Source organism: Solenopsis invicta, chromosome 11, assembly GCF_016802725.1.
Source record: "Solenopsis invicta isolate M01_SB chromosome 11, UNIL_Sinv_3.0, whole genome shotgun sequence".
Classification (NCBI taxonomy): domain Eukaryota; kingdom Metazoa; phylum Arthropoda; class Insecta; order Hymenoptera; family Formicidae; genus Solenopsis; species Solenopsis invicta.
Window position 1 is genome coordinate 2,246,987 of NC_052674.1, and position 24,529 is coordinate 2,271,515.

Sequence of the window (24,529 nt, forward strand, 5' to 3'; positions counted from 1 at the left end):
TACAAATTTGTATTTTTTCATTTTTATTTTTATTTTTCTTGACTTTATATATATAAGTACAATCACAAGAAACCAATATCTATTCCAAAAATATTTTTCTAATACAAAGTACCTTTTAATATAAATGTAATAGTATTATTGTATTATATTTATAACAAACTTTTTGATAAATCAATATTCTGTATGGGATTTTTTTGATTCTTATTTGTTTTCCACTACAAAGAAACAAACTAGTTTTAGCTACTAATGAACTCTGTAATATTTGTAACAATGTTCTTGTACATAAATGCGATTTTCACACGTGATTGTAATAAATAAAATAATCAAGGCAAAAAATCTTTGACATATGGGAACGAACCGTGATTTCGCAACTAAGTCGTTAATTCGGATTTCCGCGCAATTCTGGTGCTACGCGAGCTATAACTAGCTTTCCTGGTAGATTACGTGCCTACGGTGCCTACACACAGAGCACTTGTACTGATTTTTACACGCTTTGACACGTGGCACCTTGCGTCGTTCTTTCCCCGCAATAGCAATATGCAACATATAATATGAAGGTTAAAATCATTAAAGAAAACTATAAATTTATTATAAAATTAATATAAATTTAACCTAACGTTTTGCAAAGAAATGTATTTAATGTATATAATCTGCTGAATAAATGTTAACAATTTAAATTTATTAAACAGATTAAATTTTAAATTAGTTTTAATTTTTCTTGATATTATATAATGATGAAATTTATAGTTACAATATAAATAGTTGATATGAATCGATTAGTTATAAATAATATTTTCTTTTAGTAAAGTTCATCTGGCTACATTTTTGGCGAGAATTTCGATGGATAACGATGAATCAGTCGCATAACTTTCAATTTATGTATCAGGTTCTAATATGTTTTCATAAATATTCGCATGACAAATCTAAAATAAATTCGAGAAGCAGCGTTACATACAAATAGCTTCAAAATATTTGGCATAATAAAATTCCCAAGTGGCAAAATTTCATTGAACCGTCGAGATGATGGACCATTCTGTGAATCATCGTGGTATCTTTTGCCGAGCGTAAACTGGATTCCACGCGGTCACACAGTCAGTCGTGCCAGTTTTGGAGCAGTTGATTATTGCCACGGAATGATATAGTGAATCACCGATATACCTTTTGGGTGACATATTACTTCCATCTATTCGCCACCAAATATTTGTACCGTGCCACTTGTGCGCGGAATTTCAAGTATTGGCAGTTTGTCAAACCTTTCTTTCCCTTTCAACGAAATCGATCCCTTGCAACTCAACCCCTTGCACGTGTAATAATTTCAAAGCACTGTTACTCATATTATATGCGGTTATTTAAAATCCATTAACAAAATTTTCCAAGTATTTTCAAATATTTTAGTTATTCTTGAAACGACTGGGATTCTCATTTCTTACTTCAAATACCTATAATATTTTTTATTTAACAAATAAATATTAAAAAATTTTTTTTTTAAATTATTTATTATGAATATAGCAAAAACAATAAATTATTTTTAAATAATCACAAAAGAATGATACTTTCATCGGTAAATACATTATTAATATTAATACATTGTAAAGTAAAATGTAATTGTATTCAAAAAACAACATATTTTAATTTTTATCAATTTTATTAACTTTCTATAAAAAATCCTCACGTTTTCTATTTTAATGCTCTTTATACAATATATTATTTTTATATTATTTTACTACTTTTTAAACATAATATCATGTAAATCTCTTTCTTTATTAACATTGTTTTAATAATTTTCCAGCACTTATAATAAATTGCATATTATATATTTTTTAACGAGTTTTTAACGAGTTTCGTTAACTTGAATTCGCAAATGACAATTAATCAATGCTGCATCATACATCAAGTGCAGCACAAAAACAATAAAGTACACATGTAACACTCTCAGTAGTATCTGATACTGTCACGAAACACGGAAGTTATGTATAATACAATTGCGACAGCGCTAATTATACACAATTAAAGTGTACCAGAAGTAAAATAATGGTTTTTTGCTGATTGTTATTATTCTCCGTAGATTTTATTCTTCGCAAGGAGACTGATATCTGAAATATAAATAAGATTAACCTTAGCTGAGCTAACATAAAAAAAAAATGTACCACCCACTTGCGCATAATCGGCATAGTTTTAGCCGGTAACATACTTGCTGATATCAGTTTAATCCGGTAAAGTATTTGAGCACGCGTTATGGTACCTGACGCAAGGTGGATATATAACGTACACGATAATCAAACGACACACAACCAACGTAGCTAAGGTATCGAAATTCTACTGAAGTAATTATACCCATGTCAAGTGTATGAACACGGAAATCAATGGTTAAACCTAACTATTCTTCTTTTGACGCAAGCTTACATCAAATCGATATATGTCGAGTTTGAGAAGATGATTGCAGATGTCGGTAATTAAAACACTGAAAATAAATAAGTCATCAAAACTACAATTTAAAAATCATTAAGCACGCTGAGAATTAAAAATTTTTGTTATTTAAGTATTAAGCAAATTTACATCCCAAATCTCTACGTTTTCATAAAGATGCGGTATTTTCTTTTACATGGGGTAGAAGGGTAAATGAATGAAAAAATCAGGATTTTTATTTTATTTTTATTTCTTTTCGGTAAATTTCTGCTTTTGTAAAAAGAGTAAATAGCGATAAATACTACACATAATATTTTTTCTTATTAAATAAAAATTTCTGTCAATTTGTCCATTACACACAGCGTAATGAATTTAATCGACTGTAAAAATCACCGAAACATATTTTTTTCGATTTCGATCACAGCGTAATTTTAAAATTATCACTGACAAGTAACAACATTCTGTCTTTTTAACTAACAGGCTCGTAACAACATCACTTTCTATAAGAATTTGTGATCTTTTATATGTATAAAGTGTACATTTAATACATATAAGTTATATAGTTCAATATTGTTTACTCGTCTAAATACATATGTATTAGAATAAAATTTTATTTAATTATATTTTATTTATAACATATATTTTATTTATACTTTTATGATAATTTTATTGAAGCAGACAAGAATCAATTGAAGACGTTGCTAAATGATTCTCCAGAAATTCAATAAACGTATAAAAGAATTGCTGCATTTTTCCGTTTCTTTGCCGGTTTCTATAATTAACCAATGACTCAAATAGCGTGCGTTGTGCAAGTTTAACTTTGAAATTAAAGCGCACTTTTCCTGATAAGAAAAATTTGCACAAAGTTACAATTGTCATTGCGCAATTATATCTATCTGCAAGAATATTTTAAATTGTCTTTTTCCTAGTATTTACGTTACAGAAATACTATTTTAAATGAACATTATTAATCCGCATTATATGTATGTTTATACATATAATTAATTCACAATTCTTTTCAGTAATTAAAACAAAAATTTTGCATTTAAATATATGTATTTTAACTCATTTTTTCTTGTATTTAGTTACGTGCATATATACTGCTCTTGTTAAAGTTAATGTAAGATTTGTGTAATCATATCCGATTTGTTATTACTATATTTTGACTTTTTGAGCAAGATGATTTACATTTTCATACTGACAGCCGTCATATTCTACATTATTTATATGACATACTTGTTATATCCATGAAATATCTTTTTCCGACAGGATCTCTAATTTACGAGTAGTAACCAATTCTCTCACGCAAAAAAGCTCATTATAAAATATTTTATTTCCTTTAGGATGCGGAAGTAAATTAGCAATAAGTTTAACTAGAATTAATTTTTATTTTAAAAATTATTATATAATTATACAATTATTAACAAATTGTTTATCTTTAGATAAATCTAGCAAACACATTTTTATATAAGTTTTATATTTATTAAAAAAGTATTTATTCAATATCTTATAATTTTCATGTAACATGACAGATGTAGCAGAAAACAATATACTTGCAAATTAGTAATTAGTTGCTCTTATTTATTAATATATAACTTTAATGTAGATTTTATAAGTAATTTCATTATTAACACAACACTTTTAGGAACAAAAAAATGTAAACTTTAATTTTCTTTATGACGTTAAAGCTATTGAAGCTCACGGTTTGTACAAAAGCCTGTGTTGGCACGTTAAACTTGCCTCGTATCGTTCCTTTTAAGGAAATCGCCACATGCGTGACAACTTGTTAAAAGGATGTTAAAAAAAGGCGCATCCATCGCTTATATCATTTCAACGTCGCGCAGTAGTGGATTTGATTATCAGCCGCGCGCACCTGGCGGCAAACTATCGTTAGCGTAACACAATGTCACTAACAATACCGCGTTGTCTTAGGTACTTTTTATGTATTTTAAGGTCATTGATAGACTTACATATGGCAATAAACGTATCCATTCATTTTAAAAAATTTACATTATTTTGAGACTACTCAATTGCGCGCATTACTACTGAAACTAAGCATTCGCTATGTTTAAGTAGACTTTCATAAGGAAGAAAGATTTATATACAGAAAGTTTTATAAAGAACTTTTGTATACAGAAAAGTATCGAATTAAAAATGATTGGATAGATCGATTAACGAAAAGTTTATATCTTCTTACAATTATAAAATAATATAAAAATGTCTTTCAATTTGTTTCTTTCAAATTGTTTCAATAGAATCATTAGTGATGCATAACCGACATTGAATTTGTATTATTTCCATTTTTTTTCAACTTGCACCTTAGAAAAAGAAAAAAGTCAATGTATACGTTAGATATGGTTCAGAAAACAAGTAATCCATTGTCCAATATTTTGCTATGGTATTTCTTGTTCAATGTTTCATGCAAATTCGTAAATCATTGCTTCCTTGACGACAGATTAACCAAATGAAGCGTAAAACGGCGTAGATGTAGTAAAGCATTTGCGATATCGTTTGCCAACAAACGCGACAATTATTGATTTAACTACTTATCAATTATCGATTAACTACATGTTGAACAGAAAAATTGGCATTTAATCGCAGATAAGAAAATTCCAATATAATCTTTACTATAAATTTCTTTCATTAAATAATGTGGCACTTTGTTTACAATTTAAATTAATATGATTCAATTAATTGTAAAATTTTAGTTTGATTAATTTAAATTAACAATATTTATTTTAAATTTTTATATATTAAAGTTACAAAAAAAATTGAAAACCTTTTTACATATTACAATTCGAATGTATAAGCATACATATAAATGCATGTATATTTGTTTCATAGAATATTCAGCCGAGTTAAATTATAATAATAATCTGATAATTGTGCGATCGCGCATTTAAGTGTCAACTTCAAATTTATGATGGATTAATTCAAATGAAAAAAAAATAATAATAATAATAATTTAGGCATAAATAAAATTCATTTAAATGTATATAAAATAATATCTATATAAAATTCTGCATTATAATATCTATTATTAAAATTGTATCTACAGTAGAAGTAATTTTGTACGAAGAAAAGACTGTAAGATGGAATGTATTGAATATGTTATATACGCGCAATAGTAAATATGATTTATCTAAGTTGCCGTAAAAAAAATGATAAGAACAACATGAATAACAAATGTTATCTCGATAAGACGTAATACGATGCTTGAATAGATAAGTCGCCTTTCCAGAAACACTATATTATATTTTTTCACCACGGCCGATATACTTCTTCTTTAGACGTTCAGTGAAACACGTTCAGTGATTTTAACTTATACTTCGGCAGTAATAAAACATGACTGTAAAATGCTCTTCAAAGGCTGCGCAAAGGATTCCTAGCGCAGCAAGCACCACAGCATTGCATCACCTCCGTCAGCACCGCGCTTATTAGTAATAACAAAGCAAACAATAACTCGACAGAAGAGCGGATAATCTATTAGCGGATCTGCACACTTCCTTCCAGTATAAAAATTTCAAAGCAATACAGTTCGGTAACATATATCTCCGTCAGTATTAGACGTATAGCCGTCGACGTTAAACATTAACTCAACGTCATCGGTCGCATTGACAGTTCCTCAACGGGTGTTCCTCGCCGTCTATATAAATGTCGGAACCACTGAAAACGATAGTAGTCGCTCGCGGAATTCGATCGCACGGTCACTCTTCGGCGAGCCGCGCGATAATAATGAGAACTAAACCACCACGTCGTGATTTCATTCCGCGAACGACGCTTTCGTGAAATAAACATTTTTTGCGCTCGCGCACGCGCACACACACACACACACACACACACGTACGTTTCCAAAGACAAGTTCAACGGACGAATTTCTGAAGTGGAGAAACTTCGGCTAATTGAAGTGGCACTATTAATACCCCAATACTCTCATTCGAGGGACTCTTACGTGATTTTAAAATAGTGACGAGTATCGAGGTGAGTCGTACCGCTTTTGAGCACACGGCAATGTTATTTTTACGTTTGTGTGAATAGCTTTCTTCATTACGTTTAACTTTTCCTCTTTCTTCGCGAGACAGCTCTTGCGTCTGTTTTACTATATATAACACAATTTCTTTCAAGTTCTCATCGCTTGCACGTATATTTCCCCCTACGTGCCCTTCGCACGTACGTGCACGCACGGAGTGCTTCTTTTCGCGCCACTCTGCCGCATTAAGAGACGTCAAAGGATTTCGAAACGAGCGAACCGTCTCGCCTTCTCATCTTCGCGTCTTGGACGCTCTGCATTTTTGTCTGTGGCGCTTCTGCGAAGCGCGATGAAAATCGCGCGTGTTTCTCTCGAAAGCGCATTTCTTTTATCCTCTTTTTCCTTCCTCTCCTTTTTCCCTCGTTTCCTACCGCAAGCACGTCGAGGTTTACGAAATGTGCACGCAGCCGCCCACGCAAACTCAAAAAATCGATGCGCGCACGTTCTCGCGAGCCACGCAGGCACGCATGCGGCCACCGTAGTTCTATAAACCCTTTCGAATGTATCTTTGTGTTAATTGGAACAATTTTAGACGGCCTTCCGTATACGTAATTTGTTTAAACGTTACGTTGTGTAACCTCGCGTTCGGAACTGCGCCTGTGTGTCACTCGTCCGCGTAAGCGCTCGTGGAAAGGGAAGTTCGACGCATGCTTCTTTCCTTAATGTCTGGTGTACTCGAGGGGTTTTGATCCATGAGGGGGTTCAAGTTCTCACAACGCTCAGTACCTCGTGTCAGATTCTCGCGGAGCGCTTCGGCAACACTCTGTGAGTTGCAAGCCGCGGGTGATTGTCGAATTTGCATTTCTTCTTTCAACCGGATCCTCACATCGTGAGTATTTCGGATTGGAATTTTCTTTTGTCACCTTATCATCGATTTTTATATTGTTTCTCCGTATTTTTTATTGTTTCACAATCACTCGATTATAATCTATCGCAGAATGTATGATCAACAAGTGGATTAAGTTTAGATTTTACGCCGATCACTTCAATACATTTATTTCAAAGGAAAAGTTCATGTGAATTTTAGTTTCTTCTATCTCATAATTGACAGCGACTAATTGATGAATGCGTTGTTTTAATTAATTAATTTTGTATTAAAAATGAATTATGTTAAAAATATTTGTAAATTGTAAAAAATATATTTAGTTAATATACTTAAATTTGTTCAAATAATTTTACAAACATTTAAATAACAAATTTACAATCTTTTTGAAGATCAAAGCTTTTGTTTAGAAACATTTAACAGTAATGCAAATTTTATTATAATTTATATTGTTAATTATATGTAAATAATTATCAATCATAATTTTTTATAATCAAGGTACATAAAAATTCAAATTTGTTTTTAATCTTGCCTGTTTTCAAAAATTTAAATCACACAAAATACTTTTAACAAAAGTGAATTGTTTTATTTGTTCAATATCTGTATCGATATCTTACTAATATTTTACAAAATGTATAAATATAATTGAAAATATTTAAATGATTAACATAATATGTGATTTTCTTACTACATAAAGAAATTGACTTTTCGAATATATAATAAACATAAATACAAACTGTTTTATTTTATTTTAATGTAAATATAATTTTTCAAAACCTGCACTATTTTTAAATATGTAATTAAATCTTGTTTTGTTAATTCTTAAGCTAATCAATCCAATCAGCACAATATTTTTTAAATGTCTTTTTAATATTTATTCTTTATAATAACGTTTTTAAGAATTTAGAAAACATTTAAAAAACATTGTCTACTAATTTGGAATTTTATCTAAACAAAAAAACATAAATCAAATAAAAAATTATAATGTACACAACAGTTTTTGTGCACAAAAAATAAAATATATAACTCTTACATTTATAAAAATTACATTTGAATAAAATTTATTAGTGATGAGTATGCGTCGTAAACAACAGGTACGCATTATTGAAAACGCATTATCGTTTGAAAGCTATTATCTCTGAAATAGATTGATTTAATCATCCAGAGAAGGGATGCAAAACTGACGTATTATTTTGATCGATTATCTGTTCGCAATTCGCCTGTCCTGTAAGCCGTGATAAATCGAAGTCTTGCTCCGAACCGAGTTGATAAGGGGAGCGACTGTCAATGGAAGGCACGTTCAAGGACATCGTGGACATCTCGGTGTCATCGTTGCCGAAACAAATCGACAAATTGAAAATCGTGAGAAAGTAAAGACCGCGCCAACATCGAATACCGTTTCGTAGATTTGTTTAATTTGGCATCGTGAGATGCATACGTTTGCAAGCAGGAAGCTCAGAATGATAAATCGACGCAAATGAATCGTACCGCGCCGCGGGTGTTTATCTTCGATTTCGAGTTACCGTACTTTTCATTTCATTGACCCGTAATTATGCACCGAATCAGAAGGATTCGCATAGAACAAAGATTTACGAGATCTTTCTCAGAAAATTTACATTCGTCTTACCATGATATAAATTCCTTTCTATCTTTTACTAATTTTTCTTTCTGATTCTCTCTTTCTGTTTATTTTCTTTTATTTTCTGCAAAGTATAGTTTGGTAAATAGTTTCTTTTCTTCGTATACTACAAACCTAAATAAAAGTAAAATTGTATCAAAACATTTATATTTATAACTTTGGTCAAGACTAAAAATTAAGAGTATATCTAAAGTATCAAATATTTAAGAAAATAAAAAAGTTTTTAAAGTTTATTATTAATTTAAATTAACCTTAACATGATCAAAAAGAATTAATTTCTTATTTAATTATTTAAATGTTTTATTGGGCATTTTTTAAATATTAGTAAAAGTAATTGCCTTAAAATTTTATTTAAATAATTCTTTTTATAAAATAACACATTATGAAGTGACAAAAATTACCTTCTGAGAAAATGCTATTAAATTTGTTGAATTTTTTGGCATCAATTTTCGATAAATTTAAATGCGTAGAATTCAATTTCATCGAAACGGGTTATAAGTAAACTAAAATTAAGAAATGAGACTAAATTTTCTTGAAATAATTTTATATCCATTTTGATCAATGTTGGTTGACTCCAATCTCGGTTTAACTCTATATTTTTTCTAATTCCAAGAATTAGTAAACTTATAAAAAATACTTTCCGCGTTGACTGAGATATTTTCTTACATTATACTATCACGTTATCGCGTAGATATCGAGAATTGCATACCTGACATTAGCAAACATAAAATATGTCTTCGATAGATCAGAGCCCTTCCCTTATTAAATTAGTCCTTAGGCCTTGTAAAAAATATTCGATTACGTCGCATCACAAGTCTGACAAACGCGTAATTTATTTTTGCATTTTACAATTATCTTAGTGTGTACTAAAATTAAACAATAAATAATCTATCTAAAAAGCGCAAACTTCTTAAAAAAACTTTCTTAAAAGAGAGAAAAAGAAAGAGGAAAATATATCAGTAAAGCCGCTTTAATTTTTGAGAACACATTACATAATCGCATTGGTTTTTTCATTTTATTATCAGATAGATAAACACCTATTTGTAAAAATAACGTTTGCGTACCAATTCAAGTGCCCCACAAAGTTGACGTTTAAATAACCAATTCTATACATCGTTACTGTTTTCTCATGTAACAGTCATGAAAAATGGCAGTCATAAGTTTCTTTATTGCATCGCTAATAAATCCTCAAATTTGCAAGACGTTGAACCGCCCAATTGCATTTTGGGAAAGTGGCCAAGTAATTACTCGAAAATTTGCGTGCCACTAAACGCAGTCATACTTACTATATATAAATCTGTTGGGAGAAGAGAGAGTGAATGAGAGTGAGACTGATAATATCCTACGCGCATTTGATATATGAACGTACTCGTTCACTAACATGAGACAATCTTTAAACATAGATTTGTCCAATAGTATCTTATCTTATATCCCGGGGCTTCCGGTTAGTTCCGGATGACATGGAAGGTGAATTATCTAAGCTTGGCCGGTTACTAGTATCATTAATTAAAGTCCTATATACTACAGACATTTGATCCATTTCTGACTCATTGCTCGAAAATGTTCGTAGTATTTTCTACGAACTACTTTCATGGGTGACCTTAATTGCCCTTATTTCTCGTTATCACTGTATGAGACCTTTTAATCAATACTGAATCACATGTCGCCTTCCGAAAATTGCAACGTGGGCAATATTACAGAGAATATTCTATTGTTATGCTTAAATATAATTACACACCAGAATTATACGTACAACGTACACTTAGATATATAAAAATAATTGTTATTATAAATTTTTGGCTCTGTTGACAGATCTCAAAATTAGAAACATACTTTCGTGAATATTTTTTTTAAAATCTGAATTTCACTTTCTTTATACGTTTTCGTTATATTTTCAATAATGTATCCTTTAAAATTAATCTTTACGCTTTTAGTCCATTTCTTTTTATTATCTCGAAAATGCTAATTTTTGACTTGTGTCACTTTTCTATCAACGTATCGATTCATTATTTCTCTTTTACAATTACAATTGTCTCAGCTTATTTAAGCACTTTATTACTTAACTAATCGTACGGGAGAATAACAACTTGTAATATGCAAAGACGGAAATTAATAAAATATTGTTTGTAAAATGCATTTTTTAGGCAGGACAAGATGGAGAACCGTTTTCAAGGGAAAGCACCGGAAGATGATACGGTTGGACAATTACCTCTAACTAATAAGAGGCCTTCAATGTCTCTAAGTATGGGCGGACTGTGGGACGTAGTTCCACGACTAGATCACTATAGGTACGACTTCATGAATTAATTGAGGTACTTCAGTGTATCACGTATATCAAATTAACTGCACGTATACACTGTACTTAATTGCCATATCATATACTTATATTATTGCGAGTAAAATTGATTTAAAAGAGAAAAAAGTTTTTTATCATTTCAAAAATTTTGCTATCAAATTTATCATCAAACTTCGGTCTATTGTCCCATTCATGCGATAACATAACGACGTTTTCCACGTTTTGTTCGCTTAAGCAATATTGGAAAATCATTAATCTTTTTTCGCGTTCTCAATATAAAAAAGTCAGTAACGTTTTTTGTACATTTATCCGAAAAGGATTTATTCAATTCTGCGAATTTGGTCGACTAAAATAATGGTTTTATCGTTACTTTTCAATATCAATCTCTTTTTATAGATTAAGTCGTCGCGCGAAAAGACCGTCCCTAAGCACTCTTCATGAAGGAAATCTCATAAAGGTGAGGAAAATTATATTATATTTATGCTTCATTTCAGATATACCATATGATGATGTATCAAAACTTCAGACACTGATTTAAAAAATAAATAAGTAACTAAAGAATCCATAACGGGGGTAAAAGTATCAAAATAATTTCGAACTATCGAGATAGTAGATGACATTTTCGGTTCAGGACGTTATTCATAATTCACTTTCACTTTCTAAAAGTATGGTCAGGCTTACTGGCGCGCCAGGCAGTTGTTAGCTGTTAAGCTAAACTCATCGATATTTCGTTTGGGGTATATTTGCACCCCAGTTTTTTGTGTCAGTGTTTTGTGCAGCTAAGTCAATTTCGTTTGTTTTATTAAAATCAATATTTGACGTAATTTAAAGGTTTTGAGTCTTATAAATTTATTTATGCTGTTAATTGTGACGTTTACGGGTAAAATTAATTGTATAGTTATATTGCTTCAAATGTAATATTTTTGTATTCAACAATATAATAGCAATATATTTCTATATATTTCAATTAAAAAGTATATCTAGAGAAGTGTAAACAAGTTTATAATGATTTTTAAATATATTGATAAAAAGTATCTACAAGATCTCTTGTCCTTGAAAAACTTCAAGAATTTATTGTAAAAAAATAACATTTCAGGTTTAAGATATGGACTTGAATCTCCCTATAAAATATATTGAACTTTTTTCGATAATAAAATACTGACAGTAATAATAAAGCAAAATTATAATTAGATTAATCTAGTTTTTACTAGATTATTAGATTAATCTAGTTATAACTAAATACATTCTATCAATAAATACTTGACGTATGTTTTCATAGAATATTATCATAGTAATTTTTATTGAAAGATAACAGATACCACTTTTATAAGCTCAATACAATAATATTATTCAACAGATTATGACTTCGCAGTACCTTTCATTGCTTTTTTTTATTCAAAGAACGTGTTTAAAATTTGGTCACACTTTTAAAACTCTTATTTTCATCAATAATTATTACATAAGCAAGACTGTAGAAAAAATTATACTTTTTGTCTTATAAAAAGTGCTTACTAAAATTTATTTTACTCATATATCTACAATTAAATTTTTAAATAAACTTACGTACTTCGAGATTATTTATAGAGATAATTTTAAGAGAGTATATTACGTAGAATGTAACGCAAGTATTTGATATTTTCGTGGATGATAAGAGAATCGCCCCACATTGTGATTTCTCTTTTCTATTTCAAAGACGATCGAAGTCATAGGGGTAACAAAACTAGGCGAAGGGAAACTAGTTTATTAAGTTTACGCAGCAGTAAACATCCGTTCAGTGAGATTGGAAGAAGTACTATGTGGATGTAGAATTCTTAAGCCGGCCACACATGTTCAAGTAAACTTCTCAAGTGTATTTGTGCAAATCAACCGAAACGTGTGTCTTGTATTTGCGATAACCGATAACTGCAATGCAGTTTAGTCATTCTGATAAATTTATAGAAACGCGTTAAAAAAATAATTATGTAAAAAGTATACCAAAGAATTGCTCTTTAATTAAAATTAAAAATCCGATAATAGAAATAAAAAAAAGCGACTAAGAAGCAACTGTTTTATAAGAAAAGATTTAAAATAAAGTAAATGTGAATGAGTTATTGACTAAAAATTAGTGATTGTTTTCATATAATCATTTTCATGTAACACCAATATTAATTAAACAATTACAGATGTAGAAAAAGCAATTAAAAAGCACTTTGTATTGTAATTTTATTATAATTACTTTTATTTGCAACACCCTCTTTCGATTGGTTTGAGTCGAGCCTGCCACACACTTCAGTTTACTTAAGCAAGTTTGGCGCAAGTACATCGAATAATTTTTTCATATTTGCTCTAGTTGTTTGCACAAGTCAAAATAACTATACAGTTTTGTCATCCATGCTCTCCAATAAACTTAAAAAGCATGCTTGCGTATGAATACTTAACGAGTTTACTTAAACGTGTGTCGTCAGTTTTGCATGCATTAAAAAAAAGATTTTAAGAATATTATTACATTGTAATTTCTCGTTCAACAAAAAATGATTTACTACAAAAAAATCTACTATTCTTATTTTAAAATTACTATAAAAATTATTATTTATTTATAAATTTATTTTTGCTATTACTTATTAAGTTCATGTCAACAAATTTGTTTATAAAAACAAAAATCTTATTATCTTGCTTTATTCACTGTGACATTATAACTGATAACATTATACAATCAAAATTATTGAATAAAATAAAAGATTAAATAGAGCATTTGAAAAAAAATAGAAAAAAACTTAAATTTGATAATGTATTTATTATACATAAAAAACAATGATTTTTATTTATAAAGTGTAGAATAAAATAAAAAATAAAGCAATTGAAAAATTGATTTACATAAAAAATTTATTTATAAATTTATACATAATATAATAAGTTTATGTTTAAAATAAAATTTGAAATATATAAACTATATATAGTCATTGCGATAACATTCTATACAGCTAATTATGATACTATCTTAAACACGTATGAGAGAGTTCATAAAAATTTCCAATGGTTGGTTCTTAACATTTTTTAGTTATTGCTCAAGTTATTACTCTATCACTATTACTAGTTATTACTCAATATGTTCTTGTTTTTAAATGGCATAAATGTTTATGACAAAATTTTTACATTACTTCAAGACGCATATACAAGTTATTTCTTCTACCAAAGTATTTCACCTATCGATCGTCAAAGTTTTACACATATAATACTTTTGATGGATTGATAAAAAAATGTATAAATATATTGAATTTTATAAAGAAGTGTCAAATACAATCAAGGCTAAGTCTTAGTGCCTAATAATATCTATGTGTAAATTTTTTAATACATTTATTCAAATAAATATAAAACTCCGTGTCGATTACTGTCAGACTTGAAACGCAGTCATAAAATTGGAAATAATCACAATTGAAATCGAGTTCCAATTTAATAGTGATGCTAATAAGCATCTTCAAACATTGTAAAGAACTAATTGCGAAAAATATTATCCCATTCTGAAAGATACTTATTAGCATCATTATTAAAATAATAAATTTTTTTGATAATATTTCCATAAACTTCAATTCATGATTGCGTTAGTCTGACAATAATCGTACAGTTTTATAATTCTGAAAAACGTATTAAAAAATTTGTACATAATTATTATTAAGCAAACTTCAGTCTCGATTATATTCGGCGTTTCTTTATACGTTTATGTCATTTACTTAAAGGGTCTAGTGCAACTTATAATATTATAGTGCATTAATTTTATTATAGTTCTAGAATAAAAGAAAGAGTACTTTACCAAAACATGATATTTTTTAAATATCGGATGTATCGGATTTATTGTTAAAATTTGAATCAGTGAAATCTTATTGCAGTGTTATACTTATAACTTATCAACAATCTGTAATTTTTTCATAATTTTCTTAATGTTTTGAGAAGTGTCTTATATATCCTTTACAGCAAAGTATGAATTAGATTGTGATTCTTATAACATTTAATTATCTTGTCAACAATATTAATTTGATTTTTTATTCACGCAATTTGTGACAAAAAATGTTAAAACTGAACAACGTAGTGTGTGTGGAATTTTTCAGAAGTTTCCCGTTGGATCAGTACTGTCAAAATTATATAACTTGTATAATTTATTAGAATCAGAATTATCATACTATCGGAATTGTGTAATTATGTAATTTGTGATACTGTGCATGACATCTCTATCGACATCGGCATTGAATTGCGCAAGCAGTGCGGAATCAAGCCTCTAAATAAACACTATTCCAGGACGCCAACGCCGTCGAGACTGGACAGGCCGGGAGCGTCTCCGGTCAGCAGGGTCACGTCGGAATAAAATTAGGATGGATCCAAGGCGTTCTCATACCGTGCCTGCTGAACATATGGGGCGTCATGCTGTTTCTGCGACTCTCGTGGGTAGTCGCACAAGCCGGCATACTGGAAACCGTCGTCATTATCGGAATATCGGCGGTCGTCTGCGTCATTACGACGCTTAGCCTCAGCGCAATTAGCACTAATGGGGAAGTAAAGGGAGGTGTGTTACGGTAACGCATTCTGTAATTCTTTTTTTCCAAAGGAGTGGCGTCGTTGTGCACACCACCGCTCTATATACGAATGTGTCGTTAGACACTCTCGGGGATTTTCCCCGAACTAGATGTTTCTCATCAGAATTATTTATCCAATTTAGTCAGGGTAATTTTTCTTGATAGAGAAATGCAGAAAATGTGATTATAATTCTCTTGAACTTTCCCTCTATTTCTTCTCTACTGAAGAGATTACGATTCAGAATATCAAAATTAAAGTTATTAATCTAAAAGTATAATAAAGTATAATGATCACGAAAAAAAAGATTCGTTAAAATAACTAACTTCACTGATTCAGCAGATCTATAACAGTAATATACACATAGTCAGTATTTTTATTGCTAAAGTAGCAAAGTTTTACAATTGAAAATTAGTAATTATAACTGAATATATTTATTATAATAGCACAATAAATTTAATACAAAACAACTTTCTGTGAAAATCAATTGATTGAATATTGATTAAAATTTTTAGTAAAACATACTAGCTAAGATAGCGCATACTTTACTGTTGTAATAAAAAAAGACTCGTTATATCAGCAAAGAGTTTGTTCAATGATCGTTAAAATGATAATTACTTTGAGACATAATTTCTTTGTTGAACTTTAATCTCCTTATATGAGCATTGCAAGCTATAGCTTTGCTGAATCACCCAATTTAGTTTTTCCGTGTACTTCAAAGTCATTTTTTTTTTTTTTAATAGTATAAAGGCAAAGCTATGATCTTTATAAAACGAATAGACACAATTTATTTTTCAATGTATGTATATATGACACAAAATCCTGTTTTAATTAATTTTGAATGGATTGTGCTTTAAATTCATGATTAAATAATATCTTGACTAAATTTTGATTTACAAATCTGATCCCCCAAATAATTCTAGCAGTTGATGCTTTTCTATTCTTGCAAGAAGACTTTTGGCGGTTAGAAATGGAATAAAATTAATTGTGATCTACAGGTGGGATTTACTTCATTATATCTCGTTCTCTTGGACCCGAGTTTGGTGCATCAGTGGGCATTGTATTTGCATTTGCAAATGCTGTAGCTGCTTCTATGAACACGATCGGTTTCTGTGATTCCCTGAACGACTTATTAAAGTCACACCATTTGAAGATCATAGATAATAGCGTGAATGACGTTAGAATCGTTGGTACAATAGCACTCATTGTCATGATTCTTATCTGTGCAGTCGGCATGGAGTGGGAGTCAAAGGTATTAGATCTGTTTATTCTAGAATATTATCTTGTCTCTAAAATACATATTGAATTATAAACATATTGAATTTTTTTAACTCGTAAAATTGATAACTGAATTGAAAAATACTATTGTAAAATAAAACGTTTTAATTTCTTATTAATATAATGTTACTTTTCAATAGGCACAAAACTTCCTTATAGCCGTCATTGTAGCTGCGGTCTTCGATTTTTTAATTGGTACTATCATGGGACCACAAAGTGAGGAACAGAAAGCAAAAGGTTTCATGGGGTTCTCCGGTTTGTATGAAGCCACAACTAGTGAAGCTATAATAGTAATATGATGTAAATCACATAAACTGGATCCATCAAAGATCGTTTTAATAACTAAGAATATATTGTACTTATAGAGCAAGTATTTATGGATAACCTTAATCCAGACTATCGGTACTCTGAGAAAAACAATCAAAGTTTCTTCTCGGTGTTTGCCATCTTCTTTCCATCGGTCACCGGGATTCAAGCGGGCGCTAACATATCTGGTGACCTGAAAGATCCAGCGAGCAGCATACCTATGGGAACTCTTCTCGCTCTACTGATCTCCATGTTTAGTTATGTAACTTTCGTCTTTTTCGCTGGCGCCGCGGCTGCTAGAGACGCAGGTGGTTTCGTCAACAACACTATTGTGGACTGCATTCCTAAGATTAACTGCACGTACGGACTGCACAATAGTTACTCGGTAAGCATTTGAACTAAAATAAGTATATAAAGATATGGCGGGTTTTTAAATTTTTCAAACTCTCCCTCATTTCAATCTCAAACGATAGTTTTAAAGTTAAAGTGCATTTTTTCAAAGATAAAATATTTCGAATGTCTTCAATAAAATCTGCAATAAAAGTAAGTTTATAATTAAATTTATAATTGGTCTAAATTTATTCACAAATTATCTAGTTAATAAGCTGACGTTATTTTTCGACGTTTGTTTCGACATCAAAGTGGCATTTTGAAGCTGACATAACGACAAATAACTTAGCTTACTATCTATGTAACTTTAAAGAGTATGAACAGATAACGAAACTTACGACACACATTGCGTTTTTCAAATAATTACTGGTGCACTTTACTTTTTAACAATATGTAATGTAAGATAGAGCTGCTAACTGAAACTAATTTTAAAACCAAAATAAATTTACTGTTTACTTTATTACATATATGAAGGATATTATTTTTAATTTTTGTCAAGAAATTGCGAAAATGTAATAATTAGATATTTTCATTCCATAAATTAGTTATTAACTATTAATACAATTTTATACAAAATAATTATTTTTTTAGGTCATGCAATTAATGTCATTGTGGGGTCCACTAATTTACGCAGGATGCTTCGCAGCTACTTTGTCGACGGCGCTGACAAATTTATTGTCAGTGCCAAGACTCATTCAAGCCCTGGGTCAAGATCGAATTTATCCCGGATTGATTTACTTCAGCAAGGGATACGGAAAATCTGGGGAACCTTATCGAGGATACGTTCTCACGTTTGCCGTTGCGGCTCTCTTCCTTTTAATCGGTAAAGTATCTGTCCTAAAGTATTACAAACTCATCGGAGGCTATCGATTTTCTATTAGCGTTAATTTTGTTTTCTAGAAACTCTTAATCATTTTCCTTTCAGCTGATCTCAACGCAGTCGCACCGCTCATCTCGAACTTCTATCTAGCGTCGTACGCTCTAATCAACTTCTGCACTTTTCACGCAGCGTTAATTCGACCTCTCGGATGGCGGCCTAGTTTTAAAGTAAATTAACAATTTATCTAATTAAATAATAACAAAGTCGAAAAAACGATACTTTCTAAAGATGTTTAATCTTCAATACCATTGATATTACGGAACCTTACTTTGCAACCTTCGCATGTATGACATTATTCGTTTGAAGAAAATTTATTATAATTAAAAAAAGAGAACGAGAAACTTTTTATATTATATTAATTTTGATTTATCCTTTTCAGATTTTCATATTTTAAAATTATATTGTTTATAATTATTCTTTATTTATATACAGCAAATTAGTGGTATCTGTTGAGAATTACAGAATTTTGAGAAAAAAAAAGATTAAGTTTTTTTTTTAAACGTCTTTACTACAAGAATTTTTATCAAGATAAAAATATACGAATGATACTTATTATAAATTTCTTCTTTTTGCAGTATTACAATACTTGGCTGTCTCTGCTTGGTTTTATCCTTTGCGTGGCGATTATGTTCCTCATCGATTGGGTAACTTCACTCGTTACCTTCGTCATCATCTTCGCGCTATATTTAATAGTAGTTTACCGTAAACCAGATGTGAATTGGGGCAGCAGCACGCAGGCGCAAACTTTTAAGTCTGCAATTTCCATCGTCTACAGGTATCGTTGAAAAAAATAATTTCTTCCGTTTGCCGTTTGTATTCGTCTTGATCAAATTTTTTATTGGGAAATCTTATTTAAGAATTAATATCTCTGTTTTTTCTACTTCAATTTAAAAAGAAACTTATTTTATTTTATTCTAAAGTTGCAGCTTTTAATCCGAAATTTACAATAACTTCCAGGTTGAATTCCATTGACGAACATGTGAAGAATTACGCTCCTAAAATTCTGGCGCTGACTGGTCCACCTGCTGCGAGACCCGCATTGATACACTTAGCGAATCTCATCACGAAGAATAATTCTTTGCTGATCACCGGCGAAGTCTTTCCGGTACTACCTTGATTTTCATAATCAAACGATAAAATTTTGTTACTCGTCATTATGAATAATAAATTTTTAACGTAATTTCAGACACGATTATCGTATCGACTACGCTCCGTACGTCTAAATAATGGTACCTTCTGGCTGCAACAACAACGTATAAAATCATTTTACCACTTGGTGGATGACTTGAGTCTGGAACGAGGTGCTGCTGCGCTGATGCAGGCTACCGGAATCGGCAAGTTAGCTCCCAATGTTGTCCTCATGGGTTACAAAACACACTGGTCAACATGCAATCATAAAGACCTTCAGGAATATTTCAACACTCTTCAGTAAGTTGAGTAACGGCGTTAAAAGGCTAAATTAATAATTTTGAATCGGGTTCGAAAATTTTAACACTGGTTTTCTTTCTAGCAATGCTTTTGATAACAAGCTGGCTGTAGCAATTTTAAGAATTGCCGAAGGTCTGGATTGCTCCAGTATCACGAACGGAGAAGAAGCGAATGGAGAAGATGATCATGGAACTCTTGCACAGAGTAGTTATAATTTGGCAGGAAACACTTTAATGCACGCCGACAGCAATCTATCGATGAGCACGCAGATTCCTAGAGTACAAAGTGTGCCGACAATAGGTAAAAATTGATGTTAAATTAAAATGAATTAAAATTATATTCCTTTTCGAGCAACATTTACAATTTGTTATTTATAATTATACAAAGAGTTGTATTGTTTCGTCTTTATTTAACGATTAAAAAACGGATATTTATTCCATTCTCGACAATACGTTTTGAACAATTTATTAAATAAAAATTAGCTCTATCGTAAATAAATTTGAAAAATTGTAATTAAAAAGTACAAATTTAGTTTCTTAATATAATTGTTTCTCATATTTCAATTTAATATCATTTTATAGGTACTACATTTACCACACCCGATACGACACCTGTAATCGGATATTCAACTATAAATTGGAAAGCTCAAGATCATTTGAAACAAAAGAAAAAACATGCTGTTGATAAGCTACTGTAAGTAAAATGATAAAACATGTTTTTATAATTTAAAATATTAAATATTTTGTTGACGAAAACAAAGTTCCATTACAATAGTTAAAATGAACTAAAACAAAATCAAGTTTTTCTGTTAGTTTTTATTTATTAAAGCTTTACTTGTCATATTTCTAATTTTTAATATTTAATATTTTTTCGATTATATGTATATAAAAATTTTGCTGCTGAAAAAAATTTGTTTCATAATTTTGTAATAAATCTTTCTTTCAATAAAAATTAAAAAATTTAACGAAAAGGGAATTATTTAAAATTACTATTAATTGATATTCAATGATTTTAGTGAGAGGCGAAACGGTGGCATGGCTTCTATACCGGAAAATGTAACAATTTTCCAAAAGAAACACAAGAAGGGAACAATCGATGTGTGGTGGCTGTATGATGACGGAGGTAACTTATAAAAATAAGCGGATGATTGAGGTATGTCTGAGTCGGTGTAGACATACCTCAATCATCCGTATAAAATTCATTGGAATTCCCAACTCATTTGTAAGTGGCAGAAATTATTATTCGACAGGTTTGACGATTCTCCTACCGTACATAATTAGCACTCGTTCAAATTGGAAGCACTGCAAGATGAGGATATTCGCTCTGACCAATCATAAACACGATATCAGCGCACAAGAAAAAGAGTAAGTAAATAATAAAGAAAAGATATAAAGTGCTTTAAAACATTGATAACACTTATCCGACACGGATCTTAGACTACGAATCAGATTAAGTAAGTCTTACAGACTACGTTTACACGGCTTGTTTAAACAGACGTTATAATGTCGATGTTATGACTATTAATGTTAAATGCCATAGAAACGCTATTTCATGCGAAATTGTTACATATTGTAACTTTAGCATAAATCAAGCCGTAAAACATAATCATAAATATTTTGTAACTAAAAACGAATCCGCAAGTGAATTGTTCTACATATCATGTCACATTTTGAAGAAAATTAAATTTAAAAATAAAAATAATAAATTTTTTGGTACCTTTGTGCTTAAATAGCTCGAAAATGACGTGATAGAGCAATTTCATTTGTAAATTTACTTTAGCGATAAAAAATCTGGAAGAATTATGTGGGCATACATGAAATTGTTCAAAATAAATTCCAATCAAAATTATTTTGTTTTTCAGAAAACACAATAGAAACCTAAGAAATAATTTAATAACTTTACAATCTCCAGTTTAAACAGTTTCATAATACTCATAATACATGCTTTAATTTAATTCGTGGTCTAAAAAAAATTTTAATTTGTCGGACAGTGTAATCGAGAAAGTCACTTTAGGCTAACGATTTTACTGAAAATGTAAATAAAGTATCTTGATGTAGGATTATATTATTAATTAATCCTGCAGAATGGTTGAGATAATGAACAAGGCACGAATTAACTACACTAGCCTAAAGATAGTAGATGACATCAGCGTCGAATTGAAACAGGAGACGCGAACTTTCTTCGACAAATTAATATCCGATTTTCGAATAAACGATTCTTCTGAAAATGGTGGTAAGTTAATGGCACAAATTTTATTCTAATGATATTATCTCCATTTAATACTCAATGTGAATAATTATTAATTTTAGAATGTTATATTACTGATAACGAACTTCAGACTTTACGAGATAAAACGCATCGACAGTTACGACTGCGAGAATTATTACTGGAAAACTCAAGTCAGTCAACCTTGATAGTTATGTACGTATAATAACATTAAGCTTCATAATAATCTTTATTACAGAACTTAAATATATGTTTGTGTTTATGTATAAAAACTTCTGATTTTAAATTATATTTGTTTGATTAATATAAGAATAGTGTTTAATGTAAAGAGTAAAAAAAGATCTACTCTATTATTGATTATGTGCTTGATTATATATAAATATTTTGAATATTATTCAAAAATATATGAAAAAGATAATTTTGTACAAGATTATATTCAGCTACATGGATTACATGAATATGTAACTCGCATATCTTCCTACATTATTTTCCTTATAATATTATTAAACATTTTTAATGAATACTTTTGTAATCATAGGTCTTTACCAATGCCAAGGAAAGGCGCAGTCTCCGCACCGTTATACATGGCTTGGTTGGAGACACTTACGAGAGATATGCCACCTACGATTTTAGTCCGCGGAAATCATACATCTGTATTAACATTCTACTCGTAGTCCACCGAGCACCCTCTAGCTACGAATGGTATGTCCGTACAATAACAATTAAACAAATTTTGATTGAAAAATTAATTTCTCATTTGCTAATATCAGTTATTTAAAATATGCGTCTCTTTTACAATCTCCAAAAAATATGATCTTCACGACGATTGTACAGCTTCGTCCTGCTTCTTCAAGTTAATTAAGACCATGTGTCAGTAATCATATGAAAACAGTTTGTACTTATTGTAGATATTTGCAGCCCGTTTTTTGCCAAGTTTTGAAAGTGGACATGCGTCCATACCAGAATAAAGAAATGAACGAAACCGGTGTGACCGGAAATTTGGATAGTCGACTGATAAAGTTACTGAATTCGAAGATTACAACGAGTACAAAGAAGAATAAAAAACTTTACTGGAGCTTGATTACCAATGATCCAATAAGATTCTTGAATGTGTGCGAATATGACTTGAGTGTCCTGTGTGAAAAATATGAATGTTAGCGACGAGAAAATAGATAAGAGAAGAGTCTTTGGAAAGAGCGATGAATAGCGAAGATGTTCTCCCACTTAAAGGAATCCCAGTTTGTTAACGTATAGTGTAAATCATGCCAACAATCAAATTATGGTAGAAAAAACTAGTATAATAAAAATAGAAGTTTGAGAAAGACATACTAGTGGAATAGTGATTGGAAAATAGGAAGGAGAGTAACAGGAAAAATGTAAGGACATATTTTATAGAAAAGGTTTCATTGTGATCGAACGAGATTGATCGGATTGGAAATGTGTATTAACGCTATCATATTACTGTAAATAACTTGGCTATTTTTTATTATGTTTAAAAATGTGACAAGGTTTCTGTAGACAGTGTAACTATTTAAGATTTTAGATATTAAAATTATTTAAAAAAAAAATTATTAAAATTGTTTGAAAACAATTCTCGCATATTCTTCTCATTGTAATGTAAATATATTATACGTAACATTATTTTATGTTAAAAAAATATTGATTTTAAATTTCATAAAAAATTACTAAAAGAACGAATGAATATCGAACAAATAGTGACCAAAATAAAATAAAATTTAAAAGAGTATTTTTCTTTTATTTTGTTTTAAATCCCGATTTCATACAACATAGAAGTTTGCAGCAATGACTGCAATGTTGCAGCATTGCACACTGTACTGCAACGTTACAGAAACATTGCAAAGATTTTTTAAAAGTAAGTAACTTTAGCAATGTTGTAGCAATGTTTCTAAAATATTATAAAAAGTAATGTTCTATGCTTCACCAGCGAGCAGTATGTGCTATCGTTATCAGATATATGCAGTGGATTTTTATCTTACAACTAGATTACATGAGAACAATTACGTACTGTATATAATAAATGAATTAGACGAATGTATGTAGATCTTTTTATAAATTTTTCTAAACTTTTTTGATACTTTGGACTCTAAAGTCGAGTTTTGATATTTTCTCATATAGTTTATTGAAGTCAATCGGGCCACCACTGAATTAAAATAAAGTAACTTTTCAACAAATGCGTTGACAGCACATTTTATGTGATGTCATCCTGCCAAAAAATTAAATCAAGACTCAATGTTCAATCTGTCACCATTTTTGTCTTTGAAAGA

At 30.1% G+C, this 24,529-nt stretch overlaps 1 protein-coding gene across 4 annotated transcripts; it reads left to right on the top strand.

The window, feature by feature from the left end:
• Window positions 1–5,609: 5,609 nt before the first annotated feature.
• LOC105196993 (bumetanide-sensitive sodium-(potassium)-chloride cotransporter) lies at window positions 5,610–23,989 on the top strand. Of its 4 annotated transcripts, none has more exons than XM_011163181.3 (20): window positions 5,610–6,387; window positions 11,043–11,186; window positions 11,591–11,651; window positions 15,464–15,728; window positions 16,735–16,988; window positions 17,155–17,269; window positions 17,380–17,705; window positions 18,302–18,533; window positions 18,636–18,757; window positions 19,166–19,365; window positions 19,548–19,695; window positions 19,777–20,018; window positions 20,101–20,318; window positions 20,600–20,711; window positions 21,034–21,140; window positions 21,268–21,382; window positions 22,102–22,250; window positions 22,328–22,439; window positions 22,783–22,946; window positions 23,153–23,989. In XM_011163181.3, exons 2-19 carry the CDS (start codon window positions 11,053–11,055, stop codon window positions 22,916–22,918), a joined length of 3,048 nt encoding a protein of 1,015 aa, XP_011161483.1. In that variant the 5' UTR covers window positions 5,610–6,387; window positions 11,043–11,052; the 3' UTR covers window positions 22,919–22,946; window positions 23,153–23,989. The 4 variants fall into 4 exon arrangements, 3 of the variants coding, with proteins under 3 accessions (XP_011161483.1, XP_039310845.1, XP_011161482.2); XM_011163180.3 differs by lacking the exon at window positions 5,610–6,387 and adding an exon at window positions 6,954–7,265; XR_005575837.1 differs by lacking the exons at window positions 5,610–6,387; window positions 22,328–22,439; window positions 22,783–22,946; window positions 23,153–23,989 and adding an exon at window positions 6,937–7,265 and having other exon boundaries at window positions 21,251–21,382; window positions 22,102–22,135.
• The last annotated feature ends 540 nt before the right edge of the window (window positions 23,990–24,529 follow it).